Source organism: Corylus avellana, chromosome 7, assembly GCF_965113065.1.
Source record: "Corylus avellana chromosome 7, dhCorAvel1.hap1.2, whole genome shotgun sequence".
NCBI lineage: Eukaryota > Viridiplantae > Streptophyta > Magnoliopsida > Fagales > Betulaceae > Corylus > Corylus avellana.
In genome coordinates, this window is record NC_142496.1 from 25,918,713 (window position 1) to 25,943,313 (window position 24,601).

Here is a 24,601-nt window from a genome sequence, read left to right on the forward strand (position 1 = left end):
AGTTTTTGTGATTTTTTTAAAATTTTTCTTATGTGTAAGGAAGGGAAGCAACTTTAGGATAGTTGTTGGGAATGTTCTTATGTCCACAAATTTTTTATTTTGAGATGTCATTTTTTTTATTATTACAAAAATTTATCATTACATGTATTTTTCCAAGCAATAGAAATGAAAATGGACACACGACCAGCTTTTTTTCTTTTTTTTTTTCTTTTTTTTGTACTTTGGATATCGATAATGTTGGGAATATCATATCAAGATTTTAGCCACATAGGAAATGCCACGTTTCATCTTATCACCCATCACTGTCCACAATTATTATGGATGGATAGAATTGTAAATAAACAAGTTCGTGAATCACGAGTAACTAAAATGAGTCGACCGTAAACACAAATTTATGGCTTTGTTTGTTATTGCCTTACAAAAAAAAAAAAAAAAGTGGGTTCAAATCGTAGTAAATTTGATTGATGTGAAAAATTAATATGTTTAACTCTATTTTGTGGGCGTGTTTTCTCTACTACTTTGAATCGTAGTGGATTCACTGCCCTATGACGTGAAAAATTAAAATGAGTAATTTTATGGTTCTGTTTTGTCCTTTAAATTTAGAAAAAATTAAAAGAAAGCTATTGTTTCTGTCAATTTATTAGAAAAGTAAGAAAAATGAATCTTATTGATTTCAAATGAAGTAAATAGTACCCATTTTATTCTTACGATTAAGTTTGTCAACGATATACATTACATACGTACACTTAATGAATGCCACAATTTCAAATCTTGCTAGTATTTATTTCATTTGGAATTGAAAGGATCTTCCACGCAAAAGGAATAGCTTGATATATGATAAGTCGAAGTCCATTTCGTATATCCCTTCCCCAAAACCCATTGTGCTCCTCCATCACATAGTATCCCCCTTCTTCAACCGAATCAACCCTATCTGTCAGGGGAGAAAATCTCTTATAATGGGCCCCATTATTTTTATGCTTATTTACAATATGTTACCTTTTACTCAAATGTGTCCACTTTTATGGGATTTTTAAATAAGAGGACAAAAGAAGAATGAATGGGCTCCTCTCTAGATTTGTTTTTCTCCTCTCTCTCTCTCTCTCTCTCTCTCATATTTAGGAGTTGCTTGTTATAGCCGAGGGCGGAGCTAGGAGCTAGGGGGTTTGAGAGGGGGCATACCCCCTCAACTCTTTAAAATTCTTCATACCATAATAAAAAAATTTCATATGCCCTGCCTCAGCCATGGTTATGGCCCCTTTTAGCAACTCTTGAGGGCAAATGCCCCCCCCCCCCCCCCCCCCCCCCGACGGCCTCAATTGCATGATTATGCTCCCAAGCCCTAGCCATGATTATTTTAAAAGAAGTTGAAGAACATAAGGTTGAAGATGAATAAACCGCACCGTTTTACTAACCTAATATTTTTCTTGCGGAGAGGCTTACATGCGGTAGTTTGAAACTACCGCAATATGCGGTAGTTCCAAATGGATGGTTGAGATCGTCTAACACAATTAAAAATTAATTTTTTAAAAGAAATAATATATTATTCATTCATTATTAAAAAATAAAAAAATAAAAACCATTAAAAAAATAAAAGAATTTTTTTTTTTTTTGAAAAGCCACCCCTTGGCCAAAAGGGACCACCCCATTTTGGCCAAAGGAGTCACCCCATGGCTGGTCTGGGGTGGCCGAACCACCCACATAACCAAGATGGTGGTCCGGCCACCTCAAAAAGGCAAAAAAAAAAACTTAAAAAAAAGGTTTTGGTTTTTGGGGGTGGTTCGGGTGGTCGGACCACCCCCAAGGGCCTACAAGTGGTTTCGGCCACCGCCTACAGCCGATATGGAGGTGGCCGAGCCACCCCCATGGCCAAGGGGGTGGTCCGGCCTCCCCCAAAAGGCCAAACTTTTTTTTAAAAAGTTTTTTATTTTTTCATTTGGCCTTTTGGGGGTGGCCGGACCACCCCCTTGGCCAAAATGGGGTGGTCCGGCCACCCCTTTTTATTTTCTTTTTCTTTTATTTTTTTAGGTTAATAACCTTTTTAGTATCTCGGTTTACATGTTTTTATTTTTTCCCTCTAGGTTTTAAAACGTATGTAACTAATTTAGTACCTCATCTATGGGAAAAGACGAAATCACTACTTTCGTTAATTTTTGTTAGTCCCTCATTAGCGGAAGTCCACGTGTCACTCTCATATTACGCCACGTGTCCTAAAAAATAAATAATAAAAAAATTAAACCCAACATCTCTTTCCTCTGTTTGCAAATCCTACTACCATGAAAATATCGACAAGTTGGCTCTTTCGGATCATCTTGAAGTTTATCTAGACAACTATATTCCTTTAAAGACCAAGGATGTTAGCTTGAGCAATTTTACGTTTGATTAATTCAACATAATTATCAAATGTCCGTTAAGAATTAATGTTTTATGTAATAGCTAGCTAGCTAGCTAGCGGCAGTCGTACGCTACTTGCTATAATCTCGACATATATATATGCTACGAATGGGTTGTATTTGTACTTTTTACTTTATGCACATCGGTTATCTATCAAATATGCGTATTAATTTGGTTAATTCGTAATTATATATATTTTCTTAATTTTGACCAAAGGCAACCCAGGTCCAAGTCAACGAATACGATAGTCATTGGTCAATAGATCGAACGGGTAGACGTATGATATGGGGTACGTTGACATGGGATAAATTAAGAAACGTTCAATTAATTAGGAAGGAGATGGGGAAATTTCACCTTTGGAAATGGAAAACAGGTGGCCAACTATGAGACGATGACCCCATGGATGCGACTTAATTCGGCCACGTTTGGTTATACTTTTTTGGCCTCTCGGTTTTCTGAAAGACTTTTGTGGTAGACTAGAGATGTACGTAATTGAGCTGGGCCAAGTTGAATTTGGGCCAAGCTTGGCCCCAAGAGTTTATATATGATTATATGAATTCAAGTTTGGTTCGAACATGCAAAAATAAGCACACTATGGGGTAAAAATGTGGATGTGGATAATGGTTTTTGATATTTGTATCTGCATCATGTAATTATTATCTGCATCCACACGATTAATGCAGATATTATCCGTTATTCGCATTTGAGGTAATAAGTGTTATTGACCTTGAAATTGTAATTCACTAATTAATATTGCTTCTAGTAAAAAAATAAAAATAAATATATATATATATATATATATATATATATATTAACGGAAATCTAAGGATTTCATTAATTAAAGATCATGAGCATAAAGTTCTGCAAAATCATAGTCACATATATGCTATGAGGTTACAAAGTCATAGATACAAATAAAAATTCTTACAATCAAGTGCTATCGATCTATGACTTCAATCTTCCACTAACCCATGTACAAATACAGCTAAAGAGCAGATCTAATCCGAGCAAACTAGATCTAAAACATGTAAGACATGGGTAGTCAAATTTCCTAACAAAATTTATTTAAACCGGCCATGAGAGATAACTCCTTACACCGAATAATCCGAACCGTAAGAAATAACCCATCATACCTAATTATTCCTCCTCACTCATAAGGAGACATTATTTATAGTTAAACACTATCATCCATATCATATACTTAATAATCATTTTGCCAATAAATTTTCATCACATATAATATTTAATATTTAGCTTCCAAAAAATTGATAGTTGATGGCAAGAAAAAACATTTAAAAAATAATAATAATAAATGAATAACAAATAAGGCAATTAATTAGAACAAATTGGAAGAGTTTTCTAAAAATGAAATCCAACAACATTACAAATCCAACAAATATAAAAAACATAAATTTAGAAACATTATATATATATAAAGGAACGTGAATACCCTAAAACCGCTATCCGCATCCACATGTGTAGATATTAACTTTTACTAGCCACGTTTGCATCTGCATGTACGGATAACGAATAGTGAATAAGTGCTGATAACGGATACAAACAGTTATTATCCGCCCGCATTTTCACCTCCAAGCACATGCAAAGCTTACATATGATGATATATATGTGACTTGTTCATACAAAACATTTATTGGCAACGAAAGTAGAAGAGTAATTTGGAGACTTATTTGTAAAGTTCCATAACTCCAAAAACATTGTAAGCACGACAGACAAGACGAAACCCCGAAAATCCCGAACTCTTGCTCAAGGCCTCGAACTCCTTCTCAGTTCTTTCCTTCCCTCCAAGGTTAACAAGCATGACATTATCAAGGGAAGAAACATACTTCGCAGCATCACTTGACTCAGGTGCCTCTGGCATTATATAGTCAATGATAATCACTTTTCCATTTTGTTGCAGTGCTTTATTGCAGTTGTTCAAAATTTTTATGCAATGTCCATCACTCCAGTTGTGACATGTAGCCTGCAAGAAGATCTTGTTCTTTTTAACACATGCCAATCTAATTTCAAGTGTCGCATAAATGGCCGATTAACTCACCTTCATCATAATGGCGTCACCTTTTGGAACACTCGCAAACATATCTCCTGCAACATTCTCAATACCTGCATAAAATTTGACGTCGCTGGTCAACATCAAATTCTTTTTTTTTTTGAATAACTAATTTATTAAAATGAAACTAATTAGGGAGACCAGCCACTAAGCCCCAAAACCATCGAAGACCACCCAATTAACATCCCAAACCCTGCACAACTCGAGAAAAAAACCAGACAAGCCAAAACAAGCACAAACAACCTCAATAGTATTATATATGGTACCTGGATAAGATGGTGCATGTTGTATCACATGAGGCAAATCAAAGTTGATGCCTTTAATGGAAGGGTACTTAGAAATGATCATGTTGAGGGTTGCTCCAGTGCCACCAGCAACATCAACCAGCGATGATAATCCCTCAAATCCTTTGTATGTCTCAAGCATTCTTGTCATGGTTATTCCAGAGATATCAGCCATAGCCTTGTTAAAAACTTTATTAAATGTTGGATCAGCGTTCATGTATTGGTAGGCGGATCTCCCATGGACCTTCTCAAATGTATTGCCTTCTTCAAGAATAGCATCCTTAAGATGAAGCCTATATATAACAATATGAATGACAAAACAATTTGAGCAGTAATATAATATTGGAAACAAGGGTGTGATATATGCAATTAATGTAAGATTTACAACTACCTTAACTAGTTAGTTATTTGTTTTCCAATTACTTTTACTATAACTTTACCTCTTTGGCTCTATATATATAAATGTTAGAATTTTATTTTCTTGTGAGCTGAAGGAGATATATTTGTAGGTTATATTATATTTTAGAGAAAATTACAATTATCTCTTCTAAACTACCAGTACTCTATTTGTAATATCTTCTAATGTTTTTTTTTGCAATGTCCTTCTATCTGTCAATATCGTGGCTACGATCTCCTTTAATTTGTCAATATCTTGTAATGCTTTTTTTTTTTTTTTAGTTTAAAAATGTTTGGTTTACATATTTTGCCTATTTTTTGTTCATATGTGTGCAAGAGATGAGCAAATCCACCATTAAATATGTAGGACCATATGTAAGTCGTCCAAATTTAATAATAGATTTGTAAAGAAATATGGACAAAATATGGGCAATAGATGAATGTGTAACATTTCTCTCTTTTCTTTTAGAAGAGAAATGATTTGATCATGTCAATTTTTTTTTTCATCTTTTTTCTATTTCATCGTATAAATTTAATAGATCAATCATTGGATTTGTAAACTCACGTAGAATTCAAACAAATTCAGTAAGGTAGATTCATTCACCATAGCAATGGTTAAAAGATATTGAAATGAGATTATTTCTCTTTTACATAACGTTGATAATGTTGATCTAAATATTAGCATTTAGATCAACATTATCCTTTTCTTTTTAAGTACAAATCTAAGAACATATCAAGTATATACATACCGTACCTCTGCAGCGGCTGGGTGATGAGAAAATAGTGGCATGGAAGCTAGAGAGTATCCATCTTCATTTTGAACATAGAATTTGCCGGCGGGTGCGAGTCCATAGAGTCTCTCATCACTTCCATCTTTACCGGTGCGCACAGAGCAAGTAAGAAGTGAGTAGCTTGCAAGTAAACGGAGCATGCGATCAAGCAGAGAAGGGGCATCGGGGTTTTTTGTGGGAAGTTGAGAAGCAATCTCAGAGGTCGACAGGTAAGCATCGGCGGTTGCAGGGCTTGCAGCCACCCGAGCAATGATTTCGAACAGGTTGAGCTCCACGGCAGCTTTCAATACCATGGCGAAAACGTGAGAGCTGGACAGGTGCATGGCATAGAGACATGCATCGTCGTCTTCTGATCTCTTAATGGACGGCTGATGATCATCCAACTGCTTCTCGGTTGAACCCATCTTCTTCAGGTACACCCTCTCGTTTGTATCCTATCTTCTATTTATGGTTCAAAACTGCACAAAACTATTCACTTCTGACTTGCTTTTAATCAACAAACCTCGTTGGACTTTTTGGTGAGCACATGAAGTGTTCAAATGTTTGAATAATCTCTTGATAAGGTTTTGGACATGTTTATAACCGATGGGTAATTCTCTTCTTTAAAATCGATTTTATAAGATAAATTAGAACATTCTTAACAGTTTTCCTCTCTTTTTTCTTTTTTTTTTTTAAATTTAAGGTGCAAAATTACTTTTTGTTTTCTTATTCAAATACACTCCACAATACTTTTCATTTATATTTTCCTATAACATTAAAATATTATTTTGTTTACTTTATTTTTGTTTTTATATTCATTTATTTTGTATAGAAAAATATGAGGGAAGAGATAATGTGCTTTTATGATTATAATAAACCATGTGGATTGCTACAGTTAAACCTAATGCAATCCTAATGTATAGGAAAGATATAGAAAAGCTGTTGTAAGTGATTTTTTGTAATTTTTTTAAAAATTTTCTTTTGTGTAAAGAAGAGAAACAGCTTTAGAGTAGTTACTAGGACCGCTCTTATGTCCACAAATTTTTTATTTTGAGATGTCATTTTTTGTTATTTTTATTACAAAAAATTACCATTACATGTATTTTTCCAAGCAATAAAAATGAAAATGGGCACAGACCAGCCTTTTTCTTTTTTTTTTTTTTGTACTTCGGATATCGATAATGTTGGCAGTATCATATCAAGATTTTAGCCACATAGGAAATGCCACGTTTCATCTTATAACCCATCACTGTCCACAATTGTCATGGATGGATAGAATCGTAAATAAACAAGTTCGTCATCACGAGTAAAACGTAACTAAAATGAGTCGACTGGAAACACAAATTTATGGCTCTGTTTGTTATTGCCTTTAAAAATAAATGAAATGGTAGATTTGATCGATGTGAAAAATAAATCGTTTAGCTTTGTTTTGTGCGCGTGTCTTGTCTACTATTTCGAGCCGTAGTAGATTCACTGTCCTATGATGTGAAAAATTAAAATGAATAGATGAAGTCAATCGGTTGTGAACTACGCCTAATAAAATGAAAGTCACTAGTTTGAATTCTCTTTCTCTTTCCCTTGTGTGAACATGTCAAAAAAAAAGAAAAAAAAAAAAGTAATTTTATGGCTCTGTTTTGTACTCTAAATTTAGAAAAAATTAAAGAAAAGCTATTGCTATTGTCAATTTATTGGAAAAGTAGGAAAAATGAATCTTATTGATTTCAAATGAAGTAAATAGTAATCATTTTATTCTTACGATTAAGTTTGTCAACGATATACATTATATACGTACACTTAATGAATGCCACAATTTCAAATCTTGATCGTATTTATTCCATTTGGAAATGAAAAGATCTTCCACGTAAAAGGAGTAGCTTGATATATGAAAAGTCGAAGTCCATTTCCTATGTCCCTTCCCCAAAACCCATTGTGCTCCCCCATCACATATTCCCGCCATGATCAAGAGCGAGAAGCTGATAAAGGGAAACACCGGGGTGGCAACGGTTATATTTTTGAAACTCAACGTTTCTTTTTGGCTCATTCAAGCGGCGTTGGAGAATCTGGTTGTTCATGGTGAGTCAATGGGGATGGTGAACAGGGTTGCCCATGGGATTATATGTCTTTGCTGCTTTTCAAGTTGTTTCTCTTTGGGCTTGTCATTTAGACGGTGATCTATTTCGTTTGCAAATCTTACCGCCATGAAAATATTGACAAGTCGGCTCTTTCGGATCATCTTGAAGTTTATCTAGGCGACTATGTTCCTTTGAAGACCAAGGATGTTCAGCTTGAGCAATTTTACGTTTGATTAATTCAACATAATTATCAAGTGTACGTTAAGAATTAATGTTTTATGTAAGAGCATTTTCAATGGAAGAGCCAAATATTACTTTTATCTAGAATAGCTCTTCAAATGTTCAAAAAACCTATCAGAGCATTCCCAATGGAAGAGCCATATTTTTATGTAAAATGGCTTTTCAAAATTCACTTTTATCTAGTTTAGCTAAGCCATTTTTAAGTGTCTCTACATCCGATTAGCTATATTTCTTAAAAAAAAGTAGGAAAAGATTTGAGAAAAAGATAAAGCAGGAGAGAGAAACACTAAAAAATAAAATGACTCCCTTAAAAAGTGCTGCTACATTTAACTTTTTTTTAGCTCTTCTAATCAAATATCTATTTTACATATATTTTTTGCTCATCCAATGTGGGAGGTTTTTTGAACATTTGAAGAGTTATTCTAGATAAAAGTAACATTTGGCTCTTCCATTGGGAATGCTCTCACATTGGATGAGCCAAAAATATATGTAAAATAAATATTTGATTAGAAGAGCTAAAAAAAAAGTTATATGTAGCAGCACTTTTTAAGGGAGCCATTTTATTTTTTAGTGTTTCTCTCTCCTACTTTATCTTTTTCTCAAATCTTTTCTCACCTTTTTTTTAGAAATATAGCTAATCGGATGTGGAGACACTTAAAAATGACTTATCTAAACTAGATAAAAGTGAATTTTGAAAAGTCATTTTACATAAAAATATGACTCTTCCATTGGGAATGCTCTAATACATAGCTAGCTAGCTAGCGGCGGTCATACAGTACTTGCTATAATCTCGAGACACACACACACATATATATATATATATATATATATATATATATATATATGCTACGAATGGGTTGCATTTGTACTTTTTACTTTATGCACAACGGTTATCTATCAAATATGCGTATTAATTTGGTTAATTCGTAATTATATATATTTTCTTAATTTTGGCCAAATGCAACCCAGGTCCAAGTCAACGAATACGATACTCATTGGTCAATAGATCAAACGGGTAGACGTATGATATGGGGTACGTTGACTTGGGATAAATTAAGAAACATTCAATTAATTAGGAAGGAGATGGGGAAATTTCACCTTCGGAAATGGAAAACAGGTGGCCAACTATGAGACGATGACCCCATGGATGCGACTTAATTCGGCCACTTTTGGTTATACTTTTTTGGCCTTTCGGTTTTCTGACAGACTTTTGTGGTAGACTAGAAATGTACGTAATTGAGCTGGGCCAAGTTGAATTTGGGCCTAGCTTGGCCCCAAGAGTTTATATATGGATTCAAGTTCGGCTCCGACATGAAAATACAAGCACACTAAGGAGTAAAAATGTGGATTTTGATAATGGTTTTTGATATTCGCATCTGCATCGTGCAATTATTATCTGCATCCACATGATTAATGCGAATATTATGCGCTATCCGCATTTGAGGTAAAAAGTGTTATTGACCTTGAAATTGTAATTCACTAATTAATATTGCTTCTAGTAAAAAAAAAAAAAAAATTATATATATATATATATTAACGGAAATCTAAGGATTTCATTAATTAAAGATTACGAGTATAAAACTCTGCAAAATCATAGCCACATATATACTATGAGGTTACAAAGTCATAGATATAAACAAAAATTCTTACAATCAAGTGTTATCTATGACTTCAATCTTCTACTAACCCATGTACAAATACAGTTAAAGAGCAGATCTAATCCGAGCCGACTAGATCAAAAACATGTAAGTCATGGGTAGCCAAATTTTCTAACAAAATTTATTTAAACCAGCCATGAGAGATAACTCTTCACACCGAATAATCCAAACCGTGCTCCAAGAAGTAGATCAATTGGCTGGGACCACGCCTAATGAAGTGGAGGTCACTAGTTCAAATCTCCCTCCCCCCTCTTGTGCGGACATATCAAAAAAAATTAATCCAAACCGTGAAAAATAACCCATCGTACCTAATTATTCTTCCTCACTCATGAAATGACATTATTTATAGTTGAACACTATGATCCATATCATATACTTGATAATCATTTTGCCAATAAATTTTCATCACATATAATATTTAATATTTAGCTTCCAGTAAATTGATAGTTGATGGCAAGAAAAAACATTTAAAAAATAATAATAATAAATGAATAACAAAAAAGGCAATTAATTAGAACAAATTGGAAGAGTTTTCTAAAAATGAAATCCAACAACATTACAAATCCAACAAATATAAAAAACATAAATTTAGAAACATTATATATATTACAAATCCAACAAATATAAAAAACATAAATTTAGAAACATTATATATATATATATATATATATATATATATATATAAGGAACGTGAATACCCTAAAACTACTATCCGCATTCACATGTGTAGATATTAGCTTTTACTATCCACGTCTGCATCTGCATATACGGATAACGAATAGTGAATAAGTGCGGATAACGGATACAAACAGTTATCATCCGCCCGCATTTCACCCTTAAGCACACATACAAAGCTTACATATATATGATGATATATATGTGACTTGTTCATACATTTATTGGCAACGAAAGTAGAAGAGTAATTTGGAGACTTATTTGTAAAGTTCCATAACTCCAAAAACATTGTAAGCACGACAGATAAGACGAAACCCCGAAAATCCCGAACTCTTGCTCAAGGCCTCGAACTCCTTCTCAGTTCTTTCCTTCCCTCCAAGGTTAACAAGCATGACATTATCAAGGGAAGAAACATACTTCGCAGCATCACTTGACTCAGGTGCCTCTGGCATTATATAGTCAATGATAATCACTTTTCCATTTTGTTGCAGTGCTTTATTGCAGTTGTTCAAAATTTTTATGCAATGTCCATCACTCCAGTTGTGACATGTAGCCTGCAAGAAGATCTTGTTCTTTTTAACACATGCCAATCTAATTTCAAGTGTCGCATAAATGGCCGATTAACTCACCTTCATCATAATGGCGTCACCTTTCGGAACACTTGCAAACATATCTCCTGCAACATTCTCAATACCTGCATAAAATTTGACGTCGCTGGTCAACATCAAATTCTTTTTTTTTTTGAATAAGTAATTTATTAAAATGAAACTAATTAGGGAGACCAGCCACTAAGCCCCAAAACCATCGAAGACCACCCAATTAACATCCCAAACCCTGCACAACTCGAGAAAAAAACCAGACAAGCCAAAACAAGCACAAACAACCTCAATAGTATTATATATGGTACCTGGATAAGATGGTGCATGTTGTATCACATGAGGCAAATCAAAGTTGATGCCTTTAATGGAAGGGTACTTAGAAATGATCATGTTGAGGGTTGCTCCAGTGCCACCAGCAACATCAACCAGCGATGATAATCCCTCAAATCCTCTGTATGTCTCAAGCATTCTTTTCATGGTTATTCCAGAGATATCAGCCATAGCCTTGCTAAAAACTTTATTAAATGTTGGATCAGCGTCCATGTATTGGAAGACGGATCTCCCATGCATGGACCTTCTCAAATGTATTGCCTTCTTCAAGAATAGCATCCTTAAGATGAAGCCTATATATAACAATATGAATGCCAAAACAGTTTGAGTAGTAATATAATATTGGAAACAGAGTGTGATATATGCAAATAATGTAAGATTTACAACTACCTTAACTAGTTAGTTATTTGTCTTCCAATTACTTTTACTTTTACTTTCAACAATTGAGGGAACACAAACAAAGTTTAGTACTTTCTCTTAAGCTATAGCTTATAGTATTTGATAACATGATAGTTTGAAGTAATTATGCATGCCTATCGATCGTTAGAACATATCCTGATATTTGCCTTAATTATTTGTCTAACTGAGAATAGGATGGTTTTATTTTGTATTAATGAAGATGATTATATATATATATATATATCCTTGTCTCTGATTTTTTTTTTTTTTTTTTAAAACAAAAAGGGGCATTTTTGGGTATTTTAACCAAAAAAATGGTGAAATTAAAAGGGATTTGAAACATGGAATCTTGACATTGCAAATTTTTAAACTTTGAAATTATGATTGCAAAACCATTTATACATTGAAGGGTGTGATTGAAATTTCCCCAATACACAAGAACTAATGTATATTATGGGTGGGATGGGATGAGATGAAATGGGAGTGTGTTTTTAGCATTTCTCAATTTATTTTTTTGTAATCAATGAGAAGATGATCTCTACAATATCCATAAATTGTCTGCAAAAAAATTTATATATTCATATAAGAAATGCTAAATATCATGTCCGGCTAACGCAGTACGCCCATTAGTCCTTGATTTTTTTTAACAAACATTTATCCAACTGCTAATATGAACTACCATGCCGGTCCAATGAGACGAGGGTGTGATATTTAACATTACTTTATATGTAAATTCATTTCAATATTTTCATGTTTATATTAAATAATGAGAAATGTTATATATCATATTTTTATCCAATTATTTCACATTGTTGATATATCAGTCCCAACCAACTCTCGAATTTTTTTTTGGTTGGGAAACTTCACAAAGGACCCCTAAACAATCTCTCGTTTTAAGAAGATCTTCATAAATTTCAAAAACTCTCAATTTCACCCCTTAAACTTTCAATTTGATGCAATTTACCCCTCCGTCAATTTTTGCCGTTAAACCCTAATATAAACTCTTAAAAAGACAAAATTACCCTTCGATTTTCGTAAAAAAAAAAAAGGTCACAAGGTGGCCCAACCGTGGGTCACCTTATGATTTTTTTTTTATTTTTTTTTTTGGATAATAAATATTTTTTATTTTTTAATTTGAAATTAAGAGTAAATTTAAAATTTTGGAAAAAAATCAGGGGTCTAATGGTCATTTTTGAACTTTTAACATTTAAAAATTGGCTAAAGGAGTAAATTGCACCAAATTGAAAGTTCATGTGGTGAAATTGAGAGTTTTTGAAATTTAGGGAGATCTTCTCAAAACGTATGTAGCTCAAGGGTCTAAAGTAAAGTTTTTTTTTTATTTTTTATTTTTTATTTTTTTTTGTAAGTTTAAAAATGTTTGGTTTACATATTTTGCCTATTTCTTATCCATATGTGTACAAGAAATGAGCGACGTCCAAATTCAATAATAGATTTGTAAAGAAATGTAGACAAAATATGGGCAAGAGATGAATGTATAACATTTCTCTCTTTTCTTTTAGAAGAGGAATGATTCGATCATGTCAATATTTTTCCCATCTTTTTTTCACTTCATCTTACAAATTCAATAGATCAATTATTAGATTTGTAAATGTATGTGAAACCCACACAAATTCAATACAGTAGATTCATTCACCATAGCAATTGTTAAAAAATATTGAAATGAGAATAAATTCTATCATTTTTCGTTTACATAACGTTGATAATGTTGATCTAAATGCTGATAATGTTGATCTAAATATCAGATTTAGATCAACATTATCTTTTTCTTTTTAAGTACAGATCTAAGAACATATCAAGTATATACACCTCCGCAACGGCTGGGTGATGAGAAAATAGTGGCATGGAAGCTAGAGAGTATCCATCTTCATTTTGAACCTAGAATTTGCCAGCTGGTGCGAGTCCATAGAGTCTCTCATCACTTCCATCTTCGCCGGTGCGCACAGAGCAAGTAAGAAGTGAGTAGCTCGCAAGCAAATGGAGCATGCGATCAAGCAGAGAGGGGGCATCGGGGTTTTTTGTGGGAAGCTGAGAAGCAATCTCAGAGGTCGACATGTAAGCATCGGCGGCGGCGGGGCTTGCAGCCGCCCGAGCAATGATGTCGAACAGGTTGAGCTCCACGGCAGCTTTCAATACCATGTGATAAGCGTAAGAGATGGACAGGTGCATGGCATAGAGACATGCATCGTCGTCTTCTGATCTCTTAAAGGACGGCTGATGATCATCCAACTGCTTCTCCGTTGAACCCATCTTCTTCAGTACCGGTATACCCTCTCATTTGTATTCTATCTTCTATTTATGCTTCAAAACTGCACAAAACTATTCACTTCTGACTTGCTTTTAATTAACAAACCTCGTTGGACTTTTTGGTGAGCACATGAACAAATGTTTGAATAATCTCACATTGTGTATGTTGATAACGTTTTTGGTATGTTTATCATGAATGGGTAATTCTCTTTTATAGAATTGATTTTATAAGATGAATTAGAGCATTTTCAGCAGCTTTTCTCTCATTTTTCTTAAATTTAAGGAACAAAATTACTTTTTGCTTTCTTATTCAAATACACTCCACAATAACTTCCCTTTATATTTCTCTATAACATTAAAATATTATTTTGTTTATTTTCTTTTTATTTTTATATTTATTTATTTTGCATTGAAAAATGTGAGAGGAGAGAAAATGTGTTTTTATAATTATAATAAACCATGTAGAACGCTACAATTGAGCCCAATGTAATCATAATATATAGGAAAAATATAGAAAAACTGTTGCACGTGAGTTTTTGTGATTTTTTTAAAATTTTTCTTATGTGTAAGGAAGGGAAGCAACTTTAGGATAGCTGTTGGGAATATTCTTATGTCTACAAATTTTTTATTTTGAGATGTCATTTTTATTATTATTACAAAAATTTACCATTACATGTATTTTTCCAAGCAATAGAAATGAAAATGGACACACGACCAGCTTTTTTTCTTTTTTTTTTTTTTTTTTTGTACTTTGGATATCGATAATGTTGGGAATATCATATCAAGATTTTAGCCACATAGGAAATGCCACGTTTCATCTTATCACCCATCACTGTCCACAATTATTATGGATGGATAGAATTGTAAGGGTAAAGATGGACAGCACGCGGCGTGCATGGCACCCCGCGTGCAAAAAAAATATATTTTAAAAAAAAAAAAAAAAAAAAAAAAATTTTTTGCACTGTCGTGCGTGGACGTGCCACGCACGACGCGTGCTGCTAATCATGACTCGAATTGTAAATAAACAAGTTCGTGAATCACGAGTAACTAAAATGAGTCGACCGTAAACACAAATTTATGGCTTTGTTTGTTATTGCCTTACAAAAAAAAAGAAAAAAAAGAGTGGGTTCAAACCATAGTAAATTTGATTGATGTGAAAAATTAATATGTTTAACTCTATTTTGTGGGCGTGTTTTTTCTACTACTTTGAATCGTAGTAGATTCACTGCCCTATGACGTGAAAAATTAAAATGAGTAATTTTATGGTTATGTTTTGTCCTTTAAATTTAGAAAAAATTAAAAGGAAACTATTGTTACTGTCAATTTATTAGAAAAGTAAGAAAAATGAATCTTATTGATTTCAAATGAAGTAAATAGTACCCATTTTATTCTTACGATTAAGTTTGTCAACGATATACATTACATACGTACACTTAATGAATGCCACAATTTCAAATCTTGCTAGTATTTATTTCATTTGGAATTGAAAGGATCTTCCACGCAAAAGGAATAGCTTGATATATGATAAGTCGAAGTCCATTTCGTATATCCCTTCCCCAAAACCCATTGTGCTCCTCCATCACATAGTATCCCCCTTCTTCAACCGAATCAACCCTATCTGTCAGGGGAGAAAATCTCTTATAATGGGCCCCATTATTTTTATGCTTATTTACAATATGTTACCTTTTACTCAAATGTGTCCACTTTTATGGGATTTTTAAATAAGAGGACAAAAGAAGAATGAATGGGCTCCTCTCTAGATTTGTTTTTCTCCTCTCTCTCTCTCTCTCTCTCTCTCTCTCATATTTAGGAGTTGCTTGTTATAGCCGAGGGCGGAGCTAGGAGCTAGGGGGTTTGAGAGGGGGCATACCCCCTCAACTCTTTAAAATTCTTCATACCATAATAAAAAAATTTCATATGCCCTGCCTCAGCCATGGTTATGGCCCCTTTTAGCAACTCTTGAGGGCAAATGCCCCCCCCCCCCCCCCCCCCCCTTTAGCAACTCTTGAGGGCAAATGCCCCCCCCCCCCCCCCTTTAGCAACTCTTGAGGGCAAATGCCCCCCCCCCTGACGGCCTCAATTGCATGATTATGCTCCCAAGCCCTAGCCATGATTATTTTAAAAGAAGTTGAAGAACATAAGGTTGAAGATGAATAAACCGCACCGTTTTACTAACCTAATATTTTTCTTGGGGAGAGGCTTACATGCGGTAGTTTGAAACTACCGCAATATGCGGTAGTTCCAAATGGATGGTTGAGATCGTCCAACACAATTAAAAATTAATTTTTTAAAAGAAATAATATATTATTCATTCATTATTAAAAAATAAAAAAATAAAAACCATTAAAAAAATAAAAGAATTTTTTTTTTTTTTGAAAAGCCACCCCTTGGCCAAAAGGGACCACCCCATTTTGGCCAAAGGAGTCACCCCATGGCTGGTCTGGGGTGACTCCTTTGGCCAAAATGGTGGTCCGGCCACCTCAAAAAGGCAAAAAAAAAAACTTAAAAAAAAGGTTTTGGTTTTTGGGGGTGGTTCGGGTGGTCGGACCACCCCCAAGGGCCTACAAGTGGTTTCGGCCACCGCCTACAGCCGATATGGAGGTGGCCGAGCCACCCCCATGGCCAAGGGGGTGGTCCGGCCTCCCCCAAAAGGCCAAACTTTTTTTTAAAAAGTTTTTTATTTTTTCTTTTGGCCTTTTGGGGGTGGCCGGACCACCCCCTTGGCCAAAATGGGGTGGTCCGGCCACCCCTTTTTATTTTCTTTTTCTTTTATTTTTTTAGGTTAATAACCTTTTTAGTATCTCGGTTTACATGTTTTTATTTTTTCCCTCTAGGTTTTAAAACGTATGTAACTAATTTAGTACCTCATCTATGGGAAAAGACGAAATCACTACTTTCGTTAATTTTTGTCAGTCCTTCATTAGCGGAAGTCCACATGTCACTCTCATATTACGCCACGTGTCCTAAAAAATAAATAATAAAAAAATTAAACCCAACATCTCTTTCCTCTGTTTGCAAATCCTACTACCATGAAAATATCGACAAGTTGGCTCTTTCGGATCATCTTGAAGTTTATCTAGACAACTATGTTCCTTTAAAGACCAAGGATGTTAGCTTGAGCAATTTTACGTTTGATTAATTCAACATAATTATCAAATGTCCGTTAAGAATTAATGTTTTATGTAATAGCTAGCTAGCTAGCTAGCGGCGGTCGTACGCTACTTGCTATAATCTCGACATATATATATGCTACGAATGGGTTGTATTTGTACTTTTTACTTTATGCACATCGGTTATCTATCAAATATGCGTATTAATTTGGTTAATTCGTAATTATATATATTTTCTTAATTTTGACCAAAGGCAACCCAGGTCCAAGTCAACGAATACGATAGTCATTGGTCAATAGATCGAACGGGTAGACGTATGATATGGGGTACGTTGACATGGGATAAATTAAGAAACGTTCAATTAATTAGGAAGGAGATGGGGAAATTTCACCTTTGGAAATGGAAAACAGGTGGCCAACTATGAGACGATGACCCCATGGATGCGACTTAATTCGGCCACGTTTGGTTATACTTTTTTGGCCTCTCGGTTTTCTGAAAGACTTTTGTGGTAGACTAGAGATGTAAGTAATTGAGCTGGGCCAAGTTGAATTTGGGCCAAGCTTGGCCCCAAGAGTTTATATATGATTATATGAATTCAAGTTTGGTTCGAACATGCAAAAATAAGCACACTATGGGGTAAAAATGTGGATGTGGATAATGGTTTTTGATATTTGTATCTGCATCATGCAATTATTATCTGCATCCACACGATTAATGCAGATATTATCCGTTATTCGCATTTGAGGTAATAAGTGTTATTGACCTTGAAATTGTAATTCACTAATTAATATTGCTTCTAGTAAAAAAATAAAAATAAATAAATAAATATATATATATATATATATATATATATATATATATATATTAACGGAAATCTAAGGATTTCATTAATTAAAGATCATGAGCATAAAGTTCTGCAAAATCATAGTCACATATATGCTATGAGGTTACAAAGTCATAGATACAAATAAAAATTCTTACAATCAAGTGCTATCGATCTATGACTTCAATCTTCCACTAACCCATGTACAAATACAGTTAAAGAGCAGATCTAATCCGAGCAAACTAGATCTAAAACATGTAAGACATGGGTAGCCAAATTTCCTAACAAAATTTATTTAAACCGGCCATGAGAGATAACTCCTTACACCGAATAATCCGAACCGTAAGAAATAACCCATCATACCTAATTATTCCTCCTCACTCATAAGGAGACATTATTTATAGTTAAACACTATCATCCATATCATATACTTAATAATCATTTTGCCAATAAATTTTCATCACATATAATATTTAATATTTAGCTTCCAAAAAATTGATAGTTGATGGCAAGAAAAAACATTTAAAAAATAATAATAATAAATGAATAACAAATAAGGCAATTAATTAGAACAAATTGGAAGAGTTTTCTAAAAATGAAATCCAACAACATTACAAATCCAACAAATATAAAAAACATAAATTTAGAAACATTATATATATATAAAGGAACGTGAATACCCTAAAACCGCTATCCGCATCCACATGTGTAGATATTAACTTTTACTAGCCACGTTTGCATCTGCATGTACGGATAACGAATAGTGAATAAGTGCTGATAACGGATACAAACAGTTATTATCCGCCCGCATTTTCACCCCAAGCACATGCAAAGCTTACATATGATGATATATATGTGACTTGTTCATACAAAACATTTATTGGCAACGAAAGTAGAAGAGTAATTTGGAGACTTATTTGTAAAGTTCCATAACTCCAAAAACATTGTAAGCACGACAGACAAGACGAAACCCCGAAAATCCCGAACTCTTGCTCAAGGCCTCGAACTCCTTCTCAGTTCTTTCCTTCCCTCCAAGGTTAACAAGCATGACATTATCAAGGGAAGAAACATACTTCGCAGCATCACTTGACTCAGGTGCCTCTGGCATTATATAGTCAATGATAATCACTTTTCCATTTTGTTGCAGTGCTTTATTGCAGTTGTTCAAAATTTTTATGCAATGTCCATCACTCCAGTTGTGACATGTAGCCTGCAAGAAGATCTTCTTCTTTTTAACACATGCCAATCTAATTTCAAGTGTCGCATAAATGGCCGATTAACTCACCTTCATCATAATGGCGTCACCTTTTGGAACACTCGCAAACATATCTCCTGCAACATTCTCAATACCTGCATAAAATTTGACGTCGCTGGTCAACATCAAATTCTTTTTTTTTTTGAATAACTAATTTATTAAAATGAAAATAATTAGGGAGACCAGCCACTAAGCCCCAAAACCATCGAAGACCACCCAATTAACATCCCAAACCCTGCACAACTCGAGAAAAAAACCAGACAAGCCAAAACAAGCACAAACAACCTCAATAGTATTATATATGGTACCTGGATAAGATGGTGCATGTTGTATCACATGAGGCAAATCAAAGTTGATGCCTTTAATGGAAGGGTACTTAGAAATGATCATGTTGAGGGTTGCTCCAGTGCCACCAGCAACATCAACCAGCGATGATAATCCCTCAAATCCTTTGTATGTCTCAAGCATTCTTGTCATGGTTATTCCAGAGATATCAGCCATAGCCTTGTTAAAAACTTTATTAAATGTTGGATCAGCGTTCATGTATTGGTAGGCGGATCTCCCATGGACCTTCTCAAATGTATTGCCTTCTTCAAGAATAGCATCCTTAAGATGAAGCCTATATATAACAATATGAATGACAAAACAATTTGAGCAGTAATATAATATTGGAAACAAGGGTGTGATATATGCAATTAATGTAAGATTTACAACTACCTTAACTAGTTAGTTATTTGTTTTCCAATTACTTTTACTATAACTTTACCTCTTTGGCTCTATATATATAAATGTTAGAATTTTATTTTCTTGTGAGCTGAAGGAGATATATTTGTAGGTTATATTATATTTTAGAGAAAATTACAATTATCTCTTCTAAACTACCAGTACTCTATTTGTAATATCTTCTAATGTTTTTTTTTTCAATGTCCTTCTATCTGTCAATATCGTGGCTACGATCTCCTTTAATTTGTCAATATCTTGTAATGCTTTTTTTTTTTTTTTTTAGTTTAAAAATGTTTGGTTTACATATTTTGCCTATTTTTTGTTCATATGTGTGCAAGAGATGAGCAAATCCACCATTAAATATGTAGGACCACATGTAAGTCGTCCAAATTTAATAATAGATTTGTAAAGAAATATGGACAAAATATGGGCAATAGATGAATGTGTAACATTTCTCTCTTTTCTTTTAGAAGAGAAATGATTTGATCATGTCAATTTTTTTTTTTCATCTTTTTTCTATTTCATCGTATAAATTTAATAGATCAATCATTGGATTTGTAAACTCACGTAGAATTCACATAAATTCAGTAAGGTAGATTCATTCACCATAGCAATGGTTAAAAGATATTGAAATGAGATTATTTCTCTTTTACATAACGTTGATAATGTTGATCTAAATATTAGCATTTAGATCAACATTATCCTTTTCTTTTTAAGTACAAATCTAAGAACATATCAAGTATATACATACCGTACCTCTGCAGCGGCTGGGTGATGAGAAAATAGTGGCATGGAAGCTAGAGAGTATCCATCTTCATTTTGAACATAGAATTTGCCGGCGGGTGCGAGTCCATAGAGTCTCTCATCACTTCCATCTTTACCGGTGCGCACAGAGCAAGTAAGAAGTGAGTAGCTTGCAAGTAAACGGAGCATGCGATCAAGCAGAGAAGGGGCATCGGGGTTTTTTGTGGGAAGTTGAGAAGCAATCTCAGAGGTCGACAGGTAAGCATCGGCGGTTGCAGGGCTTGCAGCCACCCGAGCAATGATTTCGAACAGGTTGAGCTCCACGGCAGCTTTCAATACCATGGCGAAAACGTGAGAGCTGGACAGGTGCATGGCATAGAGACATGCATCGTCGTCTTCTGATCTCTTAATGGACGGCTGATGATCATCCAACTGCTTCTCGGTTGAACCCATCTTCTTCAGGTACAACCTCTCGTTTGTATCCTATCTTCTATTTATGGTTCAAAACTGCACAAAACTATTCACTTCTGACTTGCTTTTAATCAACAAACCTCGTTGGACTTTTTGGTGAGCACATGAAGTGTTCAAATGTTTGAATAATCTCTTGATAAGGTTTTGGACATGTTTATAACCGATGGGTAATTCTCTTCTTTAAAATCGATTTTATAAGATAAATTAGAACATTCTTAACAGTTTTCCTCTCTTTTTTTTTTTTTTTTTTTTTAAATTTAAGGTGCAAAATTACTTTTTGTTTTCTTATTCAAATACACTCCACAATACTTTTCATTTATATTTTCCTATAACATTAAAATATTATTTTGTTTACTTTCTTTTTGTTTTTATATTCATTTATTTTGTATAGAAAAATATGAGGGAAGAGATAATGTGCTTTTATGATTATAATAAACCATGTGGATTGCTACAGTTAAACCTAATGCAATCCTAATGTATAGGAAAGATATAGAAAAGCTGTTGTAAGTGATTTTTTGTAATTTTTTAAAAAATTTTCTTTTGTGTAAAGAAGAGAAACAGCTTTAGAGTAGTTACTAGGACCGCTCTTATGTCCACAAATTTTTTATTTTGAGATGTCATTTTTTGTTATTTTTATTACAAAAAATTACCATTACATGTATTTTTCCAAGCAATAAAAATGAAAATGGGCACAGACCAGCCTTTTTCTTTTTTTCTTTTTTGTACTTCGGATATCGATAATGTTGGCAGTATCATATCAAGATTTTAGCCACATAGGAAATGCCACGTTTCATCTTATAACCCATCACTGTCCACAATTGTCATGGATGGATAGAATCGTAAATAAACAAGTTCGTCATCACGAGTAAAACGTAACTAAAATGAGTCGACTGTAAACACAAATTTATGGCTCTGTTTGTTATTGCCTTTAAAAATAAATGAAATGGTAGATTTGATCCATGTGAAAAATAAATCTGTTTAGCTTTGTTTTGTGCGCGTGTTTTGTTTACTATTTTGAGCCGTAGTAGATTCACCGCCTTATGATGCGAAAAATTAAACTGAATAGCTGAAGTCAATCGGTTGTGAATTACGCTTAATGAAATGGAAATCACTAGTTTAAATTCTCCTTCTTTTTCCCTTGTGTGAACATATAAAAAAAAAAAAAAAAATGTAGTTTTATGGCTCTGTTTTGTACTCTAAATTTAGAAAAAAATAAAGAAAAGCTATTGCTACTGTGAATTTATTGGAAAAGTAGGAAAAATGAATCTTATTGATTTCAAATGAAGTAAATAGTAATCATTTTATTCTTACGATTAAGTTTGTCAACGATATACATTATATACGTACACTTCATGAATGCCACAATTTCAAATCTTGATCGTATTTATTCCATTTGGAATTGAAAAGATCTTCCACGTAAAAGGACTAGCTTGATATATGAAAAGTCGAAGTCCATTTCCTATGTCCCTTCCCCAAAACCCATTGTGCTCCTCCATCACATATTCCCGCCATGATCAAGAGCGAGAAGCTGATAAAGGGAAACACCGGGGTGGCAACGGTTATATTTTTGAAACTCAACGTTTCTTTTTGGCTCATTCAAGCGGCGTTGGAGAATCTGGTTGTTCATGGTGAGTCAATGGGGATGGTGAACAGGGTTGCCCATGGGATTATATGTCTTTGCTGCTTTTCAAGTTGTTTCTCTTTGGGCTTGTCATTTAGACGGTGATCTATTTCGTTTGCAAATCTTACCGCCATGATCGAAAATATTGACAAGTCGGCTCTTTCGGATCATCTTGAAGTTTATCTAGGCGACTATGTTCCTTTGAAGACCAAGGATGTTCAGCTTGAGCAATTTTACGTTTGATTAATTCAACATAATTATCAAGTGTACGTTAAGAATTAATGTTTTATGTAAGAGCATTCCCAATGGAAGAGCCAAATATTACTTTTATCTAGAATAGCTTTTCAAATGTTCAAAAAACCTATCAGAGTATTCCCAATGGAAGAGCTATATTTTTATGTAAAATGGCTTTTCAAAATTCACTTTTATCTAGTTTAGCTAAGCCATTTTTAAGTGTCTCTACATCCGATTAGCTATATTTCTTAAAAAAAGGTAGGAAAAGATTTGAGAAAAAGATAAAGCAGGAGAGAGAAACACTAAAAAATAAAATGGCTCCCTTAAAAAGTGCTGCTACATTTAACTTTTTTTTTAGCTCTTCTAATCAAATATCTATTTTACATATATTTTTTGCTCATCCAATGTGGGAGGTTTTTTGAACATTTGAAGAGTTATTCTAGATAAAAGTAACATTTGGCTCTTCCATTGGGAATGCTCTCACATTGGATGAGCCAAAAATATATGTAAAATAAATATTTGATTAGAAGAGCTAAAAAAAAAGTTATATGTAGCAGCACTTTTTAAGGGAGCCATTTTATTTTTTAGTGTTTCTCTCTCCTACTTTATCTTTTTCTCAAATCTTTTCCCACCTTTTTTTTAGAAATATAGCTAATCGGATGTGGAGACACTTAAAAATGACTTATCTAAACTAGATAAAAGTGAATTTTGAAAAGTCATTTTACATAAAAATATGACTCTTCCATTGGGAATGCTCTAATACATAGCTAGCTAGCTAGCGGCGGTCATACAGTACTTGCTATAATCGAGAGACACACACACACTCACACATATATATATATATATATATATATATATATATATATATATGCTACGAATGGGTTGCATTTGTACTTTTTACTTTATGCACAACGGTTATCTATCAAATATGCGTATTAATTTGGTTAATTCGTAATTATATATATTTTCTTAATTTTGGCCAAATGCAACCCAGGTCCAAGTCAACGAATACGATAGTCATTGGTCAATAGATCGAACGGGTAGACGTATGATATGGGGTACGTTGACTTGGGATAAATTAAGAAACGTTCAATTAATTAGGAAGGAGATGGGGAAATTTCACCTTCGGAAATGGAAAACAGGTGGCCAACTATGAGACGATGACCCCATGGATGCGACTTAATTCGGCCACTTTTGGTTATACTTTTTTGGCCTTTCGGTTTTCTGACAGACTTTTGTGGTAGACTAGAAATGTACGTAATTGAGCTGGGCCAAGTTGAATTTGGGCCTAGCTTGGCCCCAAGAGTTTATATATGGATTCAAGTTCGGCTCCGACATGAAAATACAAGCACACTAAGGAGTAAAAATGTGGATTTTGATAATGGTTTTTGATATTCGCATCTGCATCATGCGATTATTATCTGCATCCACATGATTAATGCGAATATTATGCGCTATCCGCATTTGAGGTAA

The 24,601-nt window shown here is 33.9% G+C and overlaps 3 protein-coding genes and 1 pseudogene across 3 annotated transcripts; all 4 read right to left on the minus strand.

The window, feature by feature from the left end:
- Nucleotides 1-3,788: 3,788 nt before the first annotated feature.
- On the minus strand, nucleotides 3,789-6,449 carry LOC132184044 (caffeic acid 3-O-methyltransferase). The gene is made up of 4 exons (XM_059597522.2): nucleotides 5,889-6,449; nucleotides 4,726-5,036; nucleotides 4,448-4,512; nucleotides 3,789-4,372 (listed from the first exon to the last, which is right to left on the minus strand). Exons 1-4 carry the CDS (start codon nucleotides 6,332-6,334, stop codon nucleotides 4,076-4,078), a joined length of 1,119 nt encoding a protein of 372 aa, XP_059453505.2. The 5' UTR covers nucleotides 6,335-6,449; the 3' UTR covers nucleotides 3,789-4,075.
- Nucleotides 6,450-10,547: 4,098 nt separating this feature from the next.
- On the minus strand, nucleotides 10,548-11,669 carry LOC148584724 (isoliquiritigenin 2'-O-methyltransferase-like). The gene is made up of 3 exons (XM_088518042.1): nucleotides 11,462-11,669; nucleotides 11,184-11,248; nucleotides 10,548-11,108 (listed from the first exon to the last, which is right to left on the minus strand). The coding sequence occupies exons 1-3, from the start codon at nucleotides 11,652-11,654 to the stop codon at nucleotides 10,812-10,814; spliced, it is 555 nt and encodes a 184-aa protein (XP_088374168.1). The 5' UTR covers nucleotides 11,655-11,669; the 3' UTR covers nucleotides 10,548-10,811.
- A 2,109-nt stretch (nucleotides 11,670-13,778) lies between these two features.
- LOC148584725 (caffeic acid 3-O-methyltransferase 1 pseudogene) lies at nucleotides 13,779-14,150 on the minus strand (annotated as a pseudogene).
- Nucleotides 14,151-18,711: 4,561 nt separating this feature from the next.
- Nucleotides 18,712-21,259, minus strand: LOC148584726 (caffeic acid 3-O-methyltransferase-like). The gene is made up of 4 exons (XM_088518044.1): nucleotides 20,810-21,259; nucleotides 19,644-19,954; nucleotides 19,366-19,430; nucleotides 18,712-19,290 (listed from the first exon to the last, which is right to left on the minus strand). Exons 1-4 carry the CDS (start codon nucleotides 21,253-21,255, stop codon nucleotides 18,994-18,996), a joined length of 1,119 nt encoding a protein of 372 aa, XP_088374170.1. The 5' UTR covers nucleotides 21,256-21,259; the 3' UTR covers nucleotides 18,712-18,993.
- Nucleotides 21,260-24,601: the final 3,342 nt, after the last annotated feature.